The sequence below is a fragment of the Trichomycterus rosablanca genome, chromosome 13 (assembly GCF_030014385.1).
Source record: "Trichomycterus rosablanca isolate fTriRos1 chromosome 13, fTriRos1.hap1, whole genome shotgun sequence".
In the NCBI taxonomy this organism is placed as follows: domain Eukaryota; kingdom Metazoa; phylum Chordata; class Actinopteri; order Siluriformes; family Trichomycteridae; genus Trichomycterus; species Trichomycterus rosablanca.
Genome location: NC_086000.1, coordinates 11,793,436 through 11,812,533, shown reverse-complemented (window position 1 = coordinate 11,812,533; position 19,098 = coordinate 11,793,436). Strand labels below are relative to the sequence as shown.

The window sequence follows — 19,098 nt, the reverse complement described above, 5'->3', positions numbered from 1 at the left end:
TGATTTGCTTATTTTAGACCTTTCAAATTGGTCTGTAACAATTCCACTTGTTTTAATGGAATTTTAAAATTTTACATTTGAATAATTTTACCATGGTATGTCTTTTGTTGCCTCTATATATATATACAGTGTATCACAAAAGTGAGTACACCCCTCACATTTCTGCAGATATTTAAGTATATCTTTTCATGGGACAACACTGACAAAATGACACTTTGACACAATGAAAAGTAGTCTGTGTGCAGCTTATATAACAGTGTAAATTTATTCTTCCCTCAAAATAACTCAATATACAGCCATTAATGTCTAAACCACCGGCAACAAAAGTGAGTACACCCCTAAGAGACTACACGCCTAAATGTCCAAATTGAGCACTGCTTGTCATTTTCCCTCCAAAATGTCAAGTGATTTGTTAGTGTTACTAGGTCTCAGGTGTGCATAGGGAGCAGGTGTGTTCAATTTAGTAGTACAGCTCTCACACTCTCTCATACTGGTCACTGAAAGTTCCAACATGGCACCTCATGGCAAAGAACTCTCTGAGGATCTTAAAAGACGAATTGTTGCGCTACATGAAGATGGCCAAGGCTACAAGAAGATTGCCAACACCCTGAAACTGAGCTGCAGCACAGTGGCCAAGATCATCCAGCGTTTTAAAAGAGCAGGGTCCACTCAGAACAGACCTCGCGTTGGTCGTCCAAAGAAGCTGAGTGCACGTGCTCAGCGTCACATCCAACTGCTGTCTTTGAAAGATAGGCGCAGGAGTGCTGTCAGCATTGCTGCAGAGATTGAAAAGGTGGGGGGTCAGCCTGTCAGTGCTCAGACCATACGCCGCACACTACATCAAATTGGTCTGCATGGCTGTCACCCCAGAAGGAAGCCTCTTCTGAAGTCTCTACACAAGAAAGCCCGCAAACAGTTTGCTGAAGACATGTCAACAAAGGACATGGATTACTGGAACCATGTCCTATGGTCTGATGAGACCAAGATTAATTTGTTTGGTTCAGATGGTCTCAAGCATGTGTGGCGGCAATCAGGTGAGGAGTACAAAGATAAGTGTGTCATGCCTACAGTCAAGCATGGTGGTGGGAATGCCATGGTCTGGGGCTGCATGAGTGCAGCAGGTGTTGGGGAGTTACATTTCATTGACGGACACATGAACTCCAATATGTACTGTGAAATACTGAAGCAGAGCATGATCCCCTCACTCCGGAAACTGGGTCGCAGGGCAGTGTTCCAGCATGATAATGACCCCAAACACACCTCTAAGACGACCACTGCTTTATTGAAGAGGCTGAGGGTAAAGGTGATGGACTGGCCAAGCATGTCTCCAGACCTAAACCCAATAGAACATCTTTGGGGCATCCTCAAGCGGAAGGTGGAGGAGCGCAAAGTCTCGAATATCCGCCAGCTCCGTGATGTCATCATGGAGGAGTGGAAAAGCATTCCAGTGGCAACCTGTGAAGCTCTGGTAAACTTCATGCCCAGGAGAGTTAAGGCAGTTCTGGGAAATAATGGTGGCCACACAAAATATTGACACTTCAGGAACTTTCACTAAGGGGTGTACTCACTTTTGTTGCCGGTGGTTTAGACATTAATGGCTGTATATTGAGTTATTTTGAGGGAAGAATAAATTTACACTGTTATATAAGCTGCACACAGACTACTTTTCATTGTGTCAAAGTGTCATTTAGTCAGTGTTGTCCCATGAAAAGATATACTTCAATATCTGCAGAAATGTGAGGGGTGTACTCACTTTTGTGATACACTGTATATATATATATATATATATATATATATACAGTGTATCACAAAAGTGAGTACACCCCTCACATTTCTGCAGATATTTAAGTATATCTTTTCATGGGACAACACTGACAAAATGACACTTTGACACAATGAAAAGTAGTCTGTGTGCAGCTTATATAACAGTGTAAATTTATTCTTCCCTCAAAATAACTCAATATACAGCCATTAATGTCTAAACCACCGGCAACAAAAGTGAGTACACCCCTTAGTGAAAGTTCCTGAAGTGTCAATATTTTGTGTGGCCACCATTATTTCCCAGAACTGCCTTAACTCTCCTGGGCATGGAGTTTACCAGAGCTTCACAGGTTGCCACTGGAATGCTTTTCCACTCCTCCATGACGACATCACGGAGCTGGCGGATATTCGAGACTTTGCGCTCCTCCACCTTCCGCTTGAGGATGCCCCAAAGATGTTCTATTGGGTTTAGGTCTGGAGACATGCTTGGCCAGTCCATCACCTTTACCCTCAGCCTCTTCAATAAAGCAGTGGTCGTCTTAGAGGTGTGTTTGGGGTCATTATCATGCTGGAACACTGCCCTGCGACCCAGTTTCCGGAGGGAGGGGATCATGCTCTGCTTCAGTATTTCACAGTACATATTGGAGTTCATGTGTCCCTCAATGAAATGTAACTCCCCAACACCTGCTGCACTCATGCAGCCCCAGACCATGGCATTCCCACCACCATGCTTGACTGTAGGCATGACACACTTATCTTTGTACTCCTCACCTGATTGCCGCCACACATGCTTGAGACCATCTGAACCAAACAAATTAATCTTGGTCTCATCAGACCATAGGACATGGTTCCAGTAATCCATGTCCTTTGTTGACATGTCTTCAGCAAACTGTTTGCGGGCTTTCTTGTGTAGAGACTTCAGAAGAGGCTTCCTTCTGGGGTGACAGCCATGCAGACCAATTTGATGTAGTGTGCGGCGTATGGTCTGAGCACTGACAGGCTGACCCCCCACCTTTTCAATCTCTGCAGCAATGCTGACAGCACTCCTGCGCCTATCTTTCAAAGACAGCAGTTGGATGTGATGCTGAGCACGTGCACTCAGCTTCTTTGGACGACCAACGCGAGCTCTGTTCTGAGTGGACCCTGCTCTTTTAAGACGCTGGATGATCTTGGCCACTGTGCTGCAGTTCAGTTTCAGGGTGTTGGCAATCTTCTTGTAGCCTTGGCCATCTTCATGTAGAGCAACAATTCGTCTTTTAAGATCCTCAGAGAGTTCTTTGCCATGAGGTGCCATGTTGGAACTTTCAGTGACCAGTATGAGAGAGTGTGAGAGCTGTACTACTAAATTGAACACACCTGCTCCCTATGCACACCTGAGACCTAGTAACACTAACAAATCACATGACATTTTGGAGGGAAAATGACAAGCAGTGCTCAATTTGGACATTTAGGGGTGTAGTCTCTTAGGGGTGTACTCACTTTTGTTGCCGGTGGTTTAGACATTAATGGCTGTATATTGAGTTATTTTGAGGGAAGAATAAATTTACACTGTTATATAAGCTGCACACAGACTACTTTTCATTGTGTCAAAGTGTCATTTTGTCAGTGTTGTCCCATGAAAAGATATACTTAAATATCTGCAGAAATGTGAGGGGTGTACTCACTTTTGTGATACACTGTATATATATATATATACATACAGTATATATATAGTTGCGAAGCATTGAAGAGGATAAAGCATCTTTTTGCAGCTTAATATACTATATATTAGATATAATAACACACACACACACATATATATATATATATATATATATATGTGTGTGTGTGTGTGTGTGTGTGTGTGTGTGTGTGTGTTATTATATCTAATATATAGTATATTAAGCTGCAAAAAGATGCTTTATCCTCTTCAATGCTTCGCAACTGTATTACCGTAAAACGGGGTGTGGGCGCACAGTAAAACTTGTAGCGCAGACAATCCGTGCGTACGGTTTACTAAACCGAGGGTACGGATTACTAAACCGAGGGTACGGTTTACTAAACCGAGGGTACGGATTACTAAACCGAGCGTACGGTTTACTAAACCGAGGGTACGGATTACGCTCTTCATATATATTTTTTTCCTTAGTGACCCCTAAGGGGCTCCGTAGGAATGGGATGACCAACAGGCTAAAAATAAGCTGTCCATATACTTTTGGGCATAGCCTTTAGAATTTTCACGGTTCTAACCCGACGGTGCACCACAAGGTGGTGTAATGCACGTCGTCGAGTTTGGTATCCAACATTAGCAGTAGAAGAAGTAGCATTGAAAGTTGAGGCTATGGAGTAAATATTACAGACTAGTATTACACACTAATGGCTTTGTAACTGCACTATTAGCTATATTACATATATTACATATATTACATACACACTCTACACAACATTGCCACCATGTTTTACATGTTTATTTTTTCATTTTACTGTCTATTGCGCTCGTAACGGGGATACAATGAGAGTTAACACCAGGCTTTGTTCATTCCTCTGTTAACTGTTAGCTTAAGTGCTTTAAAGCAGGTCGGTTATTCAGACGCCGTTATTTAACCGGATTGTTTACATTGAAACGGTTTCTGATGGATGAGGATGGAGGACAGAACCAGAGCTCACATGCACTGCGAAATCGGAGAAGAAAACCTGAAAAGCTGCTTGAAACATCAGACAGTAGGAACGGATTATGTTTAAACCGGAGTAAAAAGGACCTTAAACTGGTTTATGGTAACAGTCCCGGTGTAGCAGTGTTTTCTTTACTCACAGTGCTGTTGCTGTCTGTGTTTACCCGCTTCTATAGACTCACAGAGCCGCCTCATGTCTGGTGAGCATTTCTACTAAAATACATAAACAAAACACAAATCTAAATGTTACATATAATCAGAAATTGAACCGGTTTGTTTTTTTCCTTACAGTTGGGATGAAACCCACTTTGGGAAGATGGGCAGCTATTATATTAACCGCACTTCTTTCTTTGACGTTCATCCACCACTTGGCAAGGTGAGATGCCAAACTCGTTTCCATTTTGGATGTTGAAATGTTGTTTTTGTTCATCTTCAGTTATTACCTTGTTCTGATCAGGGTTGCTGTGGGTCTAGTGCCTGGATAGCAGAGATGTTCACAAGTCACAAAATACGAGTCAAGTCATGAGTCTTTAGGCTAGAGTCCGAGTCAGGTCACGAGTCTTTAGGCTAGAGTCCGAGTCAAGTCATGAGTTTTTAGGCTAGAGTCCGAGTCAAGTCACGAGTCAATATAATCTACACAAAACATATATTGGAAATGTAGCGTAAAAACAAATAACGTGTAAGTTCAGATAAAAAAACAACAACAACAGATTAGCAATTGTTTTTTGCCGTTTTACTTAATGCCTTTACTTTCCTAGGTACCAGTTAAAAGCTTTAACTGATACGTTTTGTTTTCATTGCCAAACAAAAGCGCACAATAAATCAGGCACAGCGGCCAAAATCCAAAACACATGAAAAAAATCATAACCACTGCTTACCTTAGCTTATGTTGTCCTAGATGCTATTAAATTTATAAGTGTGTGTCCCATTAAATTAGTTAGTTTGTAAATGTGCATATAATTAAAAACCTCCAAACTTTTCCCGGTTGTGAAGTAAAACACTAACTCAAGCGTTTCATTGACACATCATCTGTGTGACGCTGCAAACTAAATAAATGCAAATAACAGCATTTCTTACTAAAAATTTAAATCAGAAGGTCTGATTGGTTCAGAAAGCGGTCTTCCAACCATTAGCGCCAATTCTGTAGGAGCGTTTCATTCACACCAGCTGTTCCAGTGAAGTGCACTACGTAGGGTATTCCACCATTTTAATTGAAATTCCAAAGGTAGGGAGCGACGCTTCATCGCTACACTGGAAGCTGGCTGGAACATTTACCCATTGCATTTCGGGTTAAGACATTTGCTAGAGCGTTATTAGAGAGCAGAAAATGACACGATCCGAATGATGTCGGATCATATATATATACTGTATATATATATTAGGGCTGTCGAAGTTAACGCGATAATAACGCATTAACGCGACCTCAATTTAACGCGATTAAAAAAATTAGTGCCATTAACGCAAATTCTAGTTCATGTTGACACTTGACTGGTAGAACAAACGTTTTAATGTCGGACTTGCCACCGTTTTTCATTTGCGGTTTGTTAACATAATGTAACCGATCGTGGTAGTGATGCACTTGCATAATAAAGAAATAAATACACGCTATATTCACAAGTTGTCGGGAGCAGAACACTTTATTACACTTAATTAACTTCTTCTTCTGTACCGAATACCGGAAAGCTGAGTCGAGCACGTTAGTTCATAAACTATGGAAGCCCCAAAGGGTCAAAACACACTCACTTCGTGTAGAAACGTCCATCAAACCATCGTCACGATACAACCACAGACAAGTCTGATACAATAACTACGCCTTATCCCACCTAAAGCACCGCTGATCTACAATGTTTGCTGATGGAGAAATTCTAACCTACAATCTGACATTTACTGCCTAGTATGTGAGTGAATAAAACTCCCTTACAGTTTTCTCTTGTCCCAGCAGTTTTTAACATCAGTACATTTAGCATAAAATGTGTTCACCATTTTAATTGTAACATTTCACTTAAAAATCCTTGTTTTCTATAACATTTACACAGATTTTTTTTAATGTGATTAATCGCGATTAACTATATGAAATTCTGAGATTAATCGCGATTAAAAATTTTAATCGTTTGACAGCCCTAATATATATATATACAGTGTATCACAAAAGTGAGTACACCCCTCACATTTCTGCAAATATTTTATTATATCTTTTCATGGGACAACACTTTAGAAATAAAACTTGGATATAACTTAGAGTAGTCAGTGTACAACTTGTATAGCAGTGTAGATTTACTGTCTTCTGAAAATAACTCAACACACAGCCATTAATGTCTAAATGGCTGGCAACATAAGTGAGTACACCCCACAGTGAACATGTCCAAATTGTGCCCAAAGTGTCAATATTTTGTGTGACCACCATTATTATCCAGCACTGCCTTAACCCTACTGGGCATGGAATTCACCAGAGCTGCACAGGTTGCTACTGGAATCCTCTTCCACTCCTCCATGATGATATCACGGAGCTGGTGGATGTTAGACACCTTGAACTCCTCCACCTTCCACTTGAGGATGCGCCACAGGTGCTCAATTGGGTTTAGTCCATCACCTTTACCTTCAGCTTCCTCAGCAAGGCAGTTGTCATCTTGGAGGTTGTGTTTGGGGTCGTTATCCTGTTGGAAAACTGCCATGAGGCCCAGTTTTCGAAGGGAGGGGATCATGCTCTGTTTCAGAATGTCACAGTACATGTTGGAATTCATGTTTCCCTCAATGAAATGCAGCTCCCCGGTGCCAGCAACACTCATGCAGCCCAAGACCATGATGCTACCACCACCATGCTTGACTGTAGGCAAGATACAGTTGTCTTGGTACTTCTCACCATGGCGCCGCCACACATGCTGGACACCATCTGAGCCAAACAAGTTTATCTTGGTCTCGTCAGACCACAGGGCATTCCAGTAATCCATGTTCTTGGACTGCTTGTCTTCAGCAAACTGTTTGCGGGCTTTCTTGTGCGTCAGCTTCCTTCTGGGATGACGACCATGCAGACTGAGTTGATGCAGTGTGCGGTGTATGGTCTGAGCACTGACAGGCTGACCTCCCACGTCTTCAACCTCTGCAGCAATGCTGGCAGCACTCATGTGTCTATTTTTTAAAGCCAACCTCTGGATATGACGCGGAACATGTGGACTCAACTTCTTTGGTCGACCCTGGCGAAGCCTGTTCCGAGTGGAACCTGTCCTGGAAAACCGCTGTATGACCTTGGCCTCCATGCTGTAGCTCAGTTTAAGGGTGTTAGCAATCTTCTTATAGCCCAGGCCATCTTTGTGGAGAGCAACAATTCTATTTCTCACATCCTCAGAGAGTTCTTTGCCATGAGGTGCCATGTTGAATATCCAGTGGCCAGTATGAGAGAATTGTACCCAAAACACCAAATTTAACAGCCCTGCTCCCCATTTACACCTGGGACCTTGACACATGACACCAGGGAGGGACAACGACACATTTGGGCACAATTTGGACATGTTCACTGTGGGGTGTACTCACTTATGTTGCCAGCTATTTAGACATTAATAGCTGTGTGTTGAGTTATTTTCAGAAGACAGTAAATCTACACTGCTATACAAGCTGTACACTGACTACTCTAAGTTATATCCAAGTTTCATGTCTATAGTGTTGTCCCATGATAAGATATAATGAAATATTTGCAGAAATGTGAGGGGTGTACTCACTTTTGTGATACACTGTATATATATATATATATATATATATATATATATACACACACACAGGTGTTGGAGAAAATAACTGAAACGCCTGGTTTTAGACCACAATAATTTATTAGTATGGTGTAGGGCCTCCTTTTGCGGCCAATACAGCGTCAATTCGTCTTGGAAATGACATATACAAGTCCTGCACAGTGGTCAGAGGGATTTTAAGCCATTCTTCTTGCAGGATAGTGGCCAGGTCACTACGTGATGCTGGTGGAGGAAAACGTTTCCTGACTCGCTTCTCCAAAACACCCCAAAGTGGCTCAATAATATTTTGATCTGGTGACTGTGCAGGCCATGGGAGATGTTCAACTTCACTTTCATGTTCATCAAACCAATCTTTCACCAGTCTTGCTGTGTGTATTGGTGCATTGTCATCCTGATACACGGCACCGCCTTTGGATGCACATGGTCCTCCAGAATGGTTCGGTAGTCCTTGGCAGTGACGCGCCCATCTAGCACAAGTATTGGGCCAAGGGAATGCCATGATATGGCAGCCCAAACCATCACTGATCCACCCCCATGCTTCACTCTGGGCATGCAACAGTCTGGGTGGTACGCTTCTTTGGGGCTTCTCCACACCGTAACTCTCCCGGATGTGGGGAAAACAGTAAAGGTGGACTCATCAGAGAACAATACATGTTTCACATTGTCCACAGCCCAAGATTTGCGCTCCTTGCACCATTGAAACCGACGTTTGGCATTGGCACGAGTGACCAAAGGTTTGGCTATAGCAGCCCGGCCGTGTATATTGACCGTGTGGAGCTCCCGACGGACAGTTCTGGTGGAAACAGGAGAGTTGAGGTGCACATTTAATTCTGCCGTGATTTGGGCAGCCGTGGTTTTATGTTTTTTGGATACAATCCGGGTTAGCACCCGAACATCCCTTTCAGACAGCTTCCTCTTGCGTCCACAGTTAATCCTGTTGGATGTGGTTTGTCCTTCTTGGTGGTATGCTGACATTACCCTGGATACCGTGGCTCTTGATACATCACAAAGACTTGCTGTCTTGGTCACAGATGCGCCAGCAAGACGTGCACCAACAATTTGTCCTCTTTTGAACTCTGGTATGTCACCCATAATGTTGTGTGCATTGCAATATTTAAAGCAAAACTGTGCTCTTACCCTGCTAATTGAACCTTCACACTCTGCTCTTACTGGTGCAATGTGCAATTAATGAAGATTGGCCACCAGACTGGTCCAATTTAGCCATGAAACCTACCACACTAAAATGACAGGTGTTTCAGTTATTTTGTCCAACCCCTGTATATATACAGTACAGGCCAGAAGTTTGGACACACCTTCTCATTCAATGCGTTTTCTGTATTGTCATGACTATTTACATTGTAGATTCTCACTGAAGGCATCAAAACTATGAATGAACACATGTGGAGTTATGTACTTAACAAAAAAAGGTGAAATAACTGAAAACATGTTTTATATTCTAGTTTCTTCAAAATAGCCACCCTTTGCTCTGATTACTGCTTTGCACACTCTTGGCATTCTCTCAATGAGCTTCAAGAGGTAGTCACCTGAAATGGTTTTCCAACAGTCTTGAAGGAGTTCCCAGAGGTGTTTAGCACTTGTTGGCCCCTTTGCCTTCACTCTGCGGTCCAGCTCACCCCAAACCATCTCGATTGGGTTCAGGTCCGGTGACTGTGGAGGCCAAGTCATCTGCCGCAGCACTCCATCACTCTCCTTCTTGGTCAAATAGCCCTTACACAGCCTGGAGGTGTGTTTGGGGTCATTGTCCTGTTGAAAAATAAATGATGGTCCAACTAAACGCAAACCAGATGGGATGGCATGTCGCTGCAGGATGCTGTGGTAGCCATGCTGGTTCAGTGTGCCTTCAATTTTGAATAAATCCCCAACAGTGTCACCAGCAAAACACCCCCACACCATCACAGCTCCTCCTCCATGCTTCACAGTGGGAACCAGGCATGTGGAATCCATCCGTTCACCTTTTCTGCGTCTCACAAAGACATGGCGGTTGGAAACAAAGATCTCAAATTTGGACTCATCAGACCAAAGCACAGATTTCCACTGGTCTAATGTCCATTCCTTGTGTTTTTTGGCCCAAACAAATCTCTTCTGCTTGTTGCCTCTCCTTAGCAGTGGTTTCCTAGCAGCTATTTGACCATGAAGGCCTGATTTGCGCAGTCTCCTCTTAACAGTTGTTCTAGAGATGGGTCTGCTGCTAGAACTCTGTGTGGCATTCAACTGGTCTGTGATCTGAGCTGCTGTTAACTTGCGATTTCTGAGGCTGGTGACTCGGATGAACTTGTCCTGAGAAGCAGAGGTGACTCTTGGTCTTCCTTTCCTGGGTCGGTCCTCGTGTGTGCCAGTTTCGCTGTAGCGCTTGATGGTTTTTGTGACTCCACTTGGGGACACATTTAAAGTTTTTGCAATTTTCCGTACTGACTGACCTTCATTTCTTAATGTAATGATGGCCACTCGTTTTTCTTTAGTTAGCTGATTGGTTCTTGCCATAATATGAATTTTAACAGTTGTCCAATAGGGCTGTCGGCTGTGTAGTAACCTGTCTTCTGCACAACACAACTGATGGTCCCAACCCCATTGATAAAGCAAGAAATTCCACTAATTAACCCTGATAAGGCACACCTGAAAACCATTTCAGGTGACTACCTCTTGAAGCTCATTGAGAGAATGCCAAGAGTGTGCAAAGCAGTAATCAGAGCAAAGGGTGGCTATTTTGAAGAAACTAGAATAAAACATGTTTTCAGTTATTTCACCTTTTTTTGTTAAGTACATAACTCCACATGTGTTCATTCATAGTTTTGATGCCTTCAGTGAGAATCTACAATGTAAATAGTCATGAAAATACAGAAAACGCATTGAATGAGGTGTGTCCAAACTTTTGGCCTGTACTGTATATATATACAGTGTATATATATATATGTAACTAATGTTGCTGACTTGTTGTCTACAAGTCATTTTTTGCGAGTCACAATTCGAGTCCGAGTAATTTGAAACGAGTTCGAGTCGATTCTGAAGTCGCTGTATGTGCGACTTATGTGCGACTCGGACTCGAGTCCCCATTTCTGCTGGATAGAACATCAGTCAATCACAGTTTGGTATCCAAAGCACCACACATTCACTATTCAAACTATTCACCTACTGAGAGATTCACCCTTCACCTACTCCCCTTTCCCGTCTGTTACAAACCCCTAAATCCTGTCTCCTCACACCTTTATGTATATTGAATGAACCCTCCTGTTTGATCCCTTCATATTACCCCCACTCCCTGTATCCTACACACACCCAATCCTGTCTACCCACACCTAATTGTGTCACCATTTGTTCACAAAGCCAAAAACCCTTTTGTTCACCCTTCTCCTATATTACCCACTATAAAACCAGCATCCTTCCAGTACCCCCCCTCTGATCACTCTTTCTCATGTTCCCTTTGATCCCTGTAATTCCTCCCCTCATTTCTTGTGTATATAAAGTCTTCCCAGAATATGCCTAGTTAGATTTCTGTTGGTCTTACAAGCTGCGCCCATACGTCTGTATGTGTTAATAAAGACTCTTTGGATGAAGACCCGGTCTCCTGACTCCTGTATGCCGAATTTCTAACACTACTGACTTACATTTTCCTTTTGTTCAGAATGTTTACTGTTTGTATGTGTTTGGGAGATCTGAGGAAATCAAAGTACCTGGAGTAAACCTTTGTGTGGGAAGAACAGCAGTGATTGGATTTGAGTTTTGTTCCTGGACCCTGTTGCTATATAACACCTACATTACCTGCTGTCTGGAATTGTATTAATAAAATGACATACAATATATGGCCAAAAGTATTTGGACACCTGACCATGAGCTTGTTGGAAATCCATTTTTTAAAACAAATTGAAATAGATTGACCTCTATGTGATCTTTGAAGTATGTCTGTGGGAATGAATTTGTATGACTGGCACTGATGTTCCTCACGAAAGCCATAACTGATGTTTCAGTTCATTCCAAAGCTGTTCAGTGGGGCTGAGGTCAGGCCTCTGTGCAGTTTCTTTAAACCAAGCTTTTCTTCATGTCTGTATAGACCTTGCTTTGTGCACAGTAGCCCAGTAATGCTGGAACAGGAAAGGGCCTTCTCTCAACTGTTGCTGCAAAGTTAGAAGCATATAATTTAATTTACACAATTAATTTATTACACCTGTTAGCAGTGGTTGTGGCTGAAATATATGACTTCAAAAATTGGGAGTGTCCCAATACTTTTGTCCATATAGTGTATGACTCCTTAAAATCCCAAATCCACCTCTGCGTCAATGACACCTTCACACACATGCAAGTTGCCCATAGTGTGGCCACTGATGCACACCCATATCATGACGGATGATAAAAAACACATGTGGAAATGTGGACTCATCTGACCACAGCACACATTTGCACTATATTTATCACAGTAGCACTGTAGACACTGGTAATATTTGGCACCATGGTGCAGAATATAGTGTGGGTGCATCACAGCTCCAGGTTTTGCTAGGACCTGAACCTTAACCTCCCTGTGACTGCATGAACGTGAGTATTACAGAACCAGTTGTACTGGGAGGGCTGTTTAGGTTGCTTGCTATGGGTCTGTAGATTAGAGAACTACTTGATGCTTTAAATCATTAACTAATTGAAACATTCTGTATAATTAAATCAGGTAAAATTTGCACAACAGTTTGTTTCACTTTAGATGTATACATCTTAATATAGTATCTTCATATTTCCTCCCCATCAGTTTCTTTATGTTTGTTTGTAAAACAAAGTGTAGCACAGTGTACTTTAAAGTGAGTACATTGTGTCCAGATCTAGCATTCATGTATGCACTAAAAGTATAATGAATAAAATAAATACTTGTTTTCTTTCTCTGTATAAGATGCTCAAGTCTACGCTTTAAATGAGAGCATTTAACTGTTTCTTTTTGTGTGAGGACAGATGCTGATTGGCCTTGCGGGATACCTGACAGGCTATGATGGCACCTTTCCATTCATCAAACCAGGGGACAAATATGAGCATCACAACTACTTGGGAATGAGAGGGGTAAACATGTTTGGTTAAATGTAATTTCTGTGTCTGTGTTCTGTGTGTTTTATTAGTACGTTTTCTTGTAGGGATAAAATTTGGATTTAAAACCACTTTAGCTGATATTAAAAGTCTTAGATATCATTTTGTGTTACTATACTGCTGTTGTTATGCTTTTAGCTTTGTGCAGCTCTCGGCTCCTGTCTGCCACCCTTGGCCTTCCTGATAGTGTTTGAGATTTCCGGTTCTACCACAGCAGCTCTTATTGCAGCTTCACTGCTAATTTTTGGTAAGCATGGTGATGAGAAAAAATTATGTTCACTTACTGTCGCTGTCAGCTTACCATGTGCTCCCAGTGTGTTCCTACCTCACAGAAGCATCAAGAAGGTGGATTGCCTGCTCTAAATAGCTGATGAGTGTGAGTGAGAAAGTAAATGGTGAATGTGTGGTGTCTTGTAATGTGTTGATACATTCTGTGGAGTTTGCATGTTCATGGGTTTCCTCTGGGTGCTCCGGTTTTCTCCCACAGTCCAAAGACATGCAAGTGAGGTAAATTGGAGACACTAAATTGTCCAAGACTGTTCGATATAACCTTGTGAACTGATGAACCTTGTGTAATGAGTAACCATTAAAATAACCGTTAAACCGTAACCGTTAAAATCCTAATAATAAAATAAACCTTGTGGGTGGCCTTGTTTTTTGGTGGTTCCCCAATAATGAAGACTCTAATTATGAAGAATGCTGCATTACATTAAAATATGTCTGGGCCAGTAACAATATATTATTTTTCTGTGTAGTGTTTTGGTTTCCCTTATCTGACTCAATGACCTGGCAACTCTTTTCCTCAACATATATAACATGTCAGTTGTTGTTGGATGTGTAATGTTCAAAGATACTGGCATGTTTTTCAAACGTTGGAATGCTTTTAAAATCTAATGATTTTACAACAAATTATAATTTTAAAGATTGCAGACATAAAATCATGCCAATCAACAATCATACTCTTATTCTGGCAAATATGTTAGATTTTTAAAATATGCCTTTGTTTATGCTTGTAAATGCATTTTGTTTTCATTGTGTGAAATTATATTACAAAAAAGTGGTTGATTACGAAATTATCTAGCCTGTTTATTATAGTTATGTTCACATAGATTTTATGCTATTGAGTAATGTTAATGTATTAATTATGCTCTTATTACTCTAAAAGAAAGTAATGCTCTTAAATGCACACCTTAACCTTGTAAATAAACTATGTACTATGTGTCTCTTTCCTGTCAGATACTGGGTGTATCACCCTCTCACAGTACATCCTGCTGGATCCCATCCTAATGTTTTTCATTATGGGATCTGTACTGAGCATGGTCAAATTCAATCGGCAAAGATTCAGGTAAGTTTGGTTATTAGGTTTCTAATATGGATTTTAATCTGGACTGTGCTTTTTCGTATAGACTGTGTGACATTTACATTACAGCATTTAGCAGACACATTTATCAACTTAGCAATAGGGGTTAAGAGCCCTGCTCCAGGGTCCAGCTCACACTGTCCCATGGAAAAGAAAATATTGTTACAATTAAAGAAATTTTTGCAACACACAATATGTACACTTGATTCATCTTTAAATAACTCGGTGAAACCATGTCTTGGTATTATTACAAGAGTAAAATTACAATCATTTACAGTGGATAATAATAATGCCGGTATGTAAAAGTCTGAGCACCCCTGGCCAAATGACATATTTTGTTGATTTATTTAAGTGAAAAGAAGTAATAAATCAGTTATGAATATAAATGCATAATTAAAACATGCTGTTAGGCATATTACACCTGGTTTTATTATAAACCATGTTTTGAAACCATTTGTTAGAAAGATTTCATGCAGTAATAGTGAATAAAAATGTTCCTAAAGCTGTCAGGGACAACATTATTAAACAGCACTCTAGAATTCTTTTTAGCAGCGGCAGGCACCCTCAACACCTTTACACACTATTTTTTTATAAATTCAGCTGCATAGACTGCAGCCTGGCTTAGAGCACTTAATTTTCCTTGATTTCTTTTTAAAAAAAGAGCTCCATGGCTCTATCATAGGGAAACTCTGCCAGAGGTGGCCCACTGATGCTCAGTAACATTCACGCTGCCAGATGGTTCCCCTGTAGCCTGTTTCTCAGGTCTGTCTTCACCTAATCATATATATATATATATATATATATATATATATATATATATATATACAGTGTATCACAAAAGTGAGTTCACCCCTCACATTTTTGCAAATATTTCATTATATCTTTTCATGGGACAACACTATAGACATGAAACTTGGATATAACTTAGAGTAGTCAGTGTACAGCTTGTATAGCAGTGTAGATTTACTGTCTTCTGAAAATAACTCAACACACAGCCATTAATGTCTAAATGGCTGACAACATAAGTGAGTACACCCCACAGTGAACATGTCCAAATTGTGCCCAAATGTGTCGTTGTCCCTCCCTGGTGTCATGTGTCAAGGTCCCAGGTGTAAATGGGGAGCAGGGCTGTTAAATTTGGTGTTTTGGGTACAATTCTCTCATACTGGCCACTGGATATTCAACATGGCACCTCATGGCAAAGAACTCTCTGAGGATGTGAGAAATAGAATTGTTGCTCTCCACAAAGATGGCCTGGGCTATAAGAAGATTGCTAACACCCTGAAACTGAGCTACAGCATGGTGGCCAAGGTCATACAGCGGTTTTCCAGGACAGGTTCCACTCGGAACAGGCTTCGCCAGGGTCGACCAAAGAAGTTGAGTCCACGTGTTCGGCGTCATATCCAGAGGTTGGCTTTAAAAAATAGACACATGAGTGCTGCCAGCATTGCTGCAGAGGTTGAAGACGTGGGAGGTCAGCCTGTCAGTGCTCAGACCATACGCCGCACACTGCATCAACTCGGTCTGCATGGTCGTCATCCCAGAAGGAAGCTGACGCACAAGAAAGCCCGCAAACAGTTTGCTGAAGACAAGCAATCCAAGAACATGGATTACTGGAATGCCCTGTGGTCTGACGAGACCAAGATAAACTTGTTTGGCTCAGATGGTGTCCAGCATGTGTGGCGGCGCCCTGGTGAGAAGTACCAAGACAACTGTATCTTGCCTACAGTCAAGCATGGTGGTAGTAGCATCATGGTCTTGGGCTGCATGAGTGTTGCTGGCACTGGGGAGCTGCAGTTCATTGAGGGAAACATGAATTCCAACATGTACTGTGACATTCTGAAACAGAGCATGATCCCCTCCCTTCAAAAACTGGGCCTCATGGCAGTTTTCCAACAGGATAACGACCCCAAACACAACCTCCAAGATGACAACTGCCTTGCTGAGGAAGCTGAAGGTAAAGGTGATGGACTAAACCCAATTGAGCACCTGTGGCGCATCCTCAAGTGGAAGGTGGAGGAGTTCAAGGTGTCTAACATCCACCAGCTCTGTGATGTCATCATGGAGGAGTGGAAGAGGATTCCAGTAGCAACCTGTGCAGCTCTGGTGAATTCCATGCCCAGGAGGGTTAAGGCAGTGCTGGATAATAATGGTGGTCACACAAAATATTGACACTTTGGGCACAATTTGGACATGTTCACTGTGGGGTGTACTCACTTATGTTGCCAGCCATTTAGACATTAATGGCTGTGTGTTGAGTTATTTTCAGAAGACAGTAAATCTACACTGCTATACAAGTTGTACACTGACTACTCTAAGTTATATCCAAGTTTTATTTCTATAGTGTTGTCCCATGAAAAGATATAATAAAATATTTGCAGAAATGTGAGGGGTGTACTCACTTTTGTGACACACTGTATATATATATACAGGGGTTGGACAAAATAACTAAAACACCTGGTTTTAGACCACAATAATTTATTAGTATGGTGTAGGGCCTCCTTTTGCGGCCAATACAGCGTCAATTCGTCTTGGAAATGACATATACAAGTCCTGCACAGTGGTCAGAGGGATTTTAAGCCATTCTTCTTGCAGGATATTGGCCAGATCACTACGTGATGCTGGTGGAGGAAAACGTTTCCTGACTCGCTTCTCCAAAACACCCCAAAGTGGCTAAATAATATTTAGATCTGGTGACTGTGCAGGCCATGGGAGATGTTCAACTTCACTTTCATGTTCATCAAACCAATCTTTCACCAGTCTTGCTGTGTGTATTGGTGCATTGTCATCCTGATACACGGCACCGCCTTTGGATGCACATGGTCCTCCAGAATGGTTCGGTAGTCCTTGGCAGTGACGCGCCCATCTAGCACAAGTATTGGGCCAAGGGAATGCCATGATATGGCAGCCCAAACCATCACTGATCCACCCCCATGCTTCACTCTGGGCATGCAACAGTCTGGGTGGTACGCTTCTTTGGGGCTTCTCCACACCGTAACTCTCCCGGATGTGGGGAAAACAGTAAAGGTGGACTCATCAGAGAACAATACATGTTTCACATTGTCCACAGCCCAAGATTTGCGCTCCTTGCACCATTGAAACCGACGTTTGGCATTGGCACGAGTGACCAAAGGTTTGGCTATAGCAGCCCGGCCGTGTATATTGACCCTGTGGAGCTCCCGACGGACAGTTCTGGTGGAAACAGGAGAGTTGAGGTGCACATTTAATTCTGCCGTGATTTGGGCAGCCGTGGTTTTATGTTTTTTGGATACAATCCGGGTTAGCACCCGAACATCCCTTTCAGACAGCTTCCTCTTGCGTCCACAGTTAATCCTGTTGGATGTGGTTTGTCCTTCTTGGTGGTATGCTGACATTACCCTGGATACCGTGGCTCTTGATACATCACAAAGACTTGCTGTCTTGGTCACAGATGCGCCAGCAAGACGTGCACCAACAATTTGTCCTCTTTTGAACTCTGGTATGTCACCCATAATGTTGTGTGCATTGCAATATTTTGAGCAAAACTGTGCTCTTACCCTGCTAATTGAACCTTCACACTCTGCTCTTACTGGTGCAATGTGCAATTAATGAAGATTGGCCACCAGACTGGTCCAATTTAGCCATGAAACCTCCCACACTAAAATGACAGGTGTTTCAGTTATTTTGTCCAACCCCTGTATATACCAATCATATATATATTCCCCTAAAGAAAAAAGCTTAAAGTGTTCTTAAGACTGAAGCTTTTTAATTTAAAATAAAAGAATCAATGTAAGAACAACACATTATATTTATATTCAATACTTTTATTAATTGCAACAATATTCTGTGATAAATTACAAGTTAAAATACTAGTAATTCTTTGTATGTGGAGGAATAAAACAAATACAGGTGTAGTGTAGTATACATGACAAACTGGATAGAGGAATCTTTTTTCTTTATTATAATGATCTCAGTGTAGTTTTGATGATTTCTGAATTAAAATCTCTTAATTTACTAAATAAATGTTAGGGTCAAACTTGGTCATATGATTAATCCGTGTTAAAAATGAACACATTAGCCTTGACAGCACTGTTTTAAAGCTTAGAATCTAAACAGGCTCCGTTCATTAGACAGTATGTGCCAAACCAAAAGTAACATTCTAAATGTTTTCAACTGTAAATCCTATCTAACTTAACGTTAGCTAGTTTAATCTACCTTTCTTTCTTTCCTCTCCTCTTTTTCTCCCTCTCTCACTCGCTTGTCAGGTGTGTAGAGATAGAAGCAGCGCGCTTCATTTTTCCACTTCCTGTATTCCTCACTCCAAAATAAAAGCCCTCTGCTTTTGTAATTGCGGTTTCATGTAATTATATAAATTCTGATGGAGCGGCGGCAATAATTAAGCAGCGGCGGGCCGCCACCGCAAAGTACATGTGGCTGAAACACTGGCACTTAAATATAAAAAGCTACAGAGCCATAGCAAACACCTTAAAGACAGGACTATATTTGTTTTCATTATCTTGTAACATGAAAA

At 41.6% G+C, this 19,098-nt stretch overlaps 1 protein-coding gene across 1 annotated transcript in view; it reads left to right on the top strand.

Annotated features, from left to right (window-relative positions):
- The first annotated feature begins 4,076 nt into the window (after positions 1–4,076).
- pomt2 (protein-O-mannosyltransferase 2) overlaps positions 4,077–19,098 on the top strand; it is a 43,699-nt gene continuing 28,677 nt past the window's right edge. Inside the window, exons 1-5 of the mRNA XM_063007175.1 lie at positions 4,077–4,612; positions 4,704–4,788; positions 13,100–13,204; positions 13,367–13,475; positions 14,465–14,573. Of these exons, the coding sequence (XP_062863245.1) occupies positions 4,374–4,612; positions 4,704–4,788; positions 13,100–13,204; positions 13,367–13,475; positions 14,465–14,573 (647 nt within the window). The 5' untranslated portion in view covers positions 4,077–4,373. The remainder of the gene's footprint in view (positions 4,613–4,703; positions 4,789–13,099; positions 13,205–13,366; positions 13,476–14,464; positions 14,574–19,098) is intronic.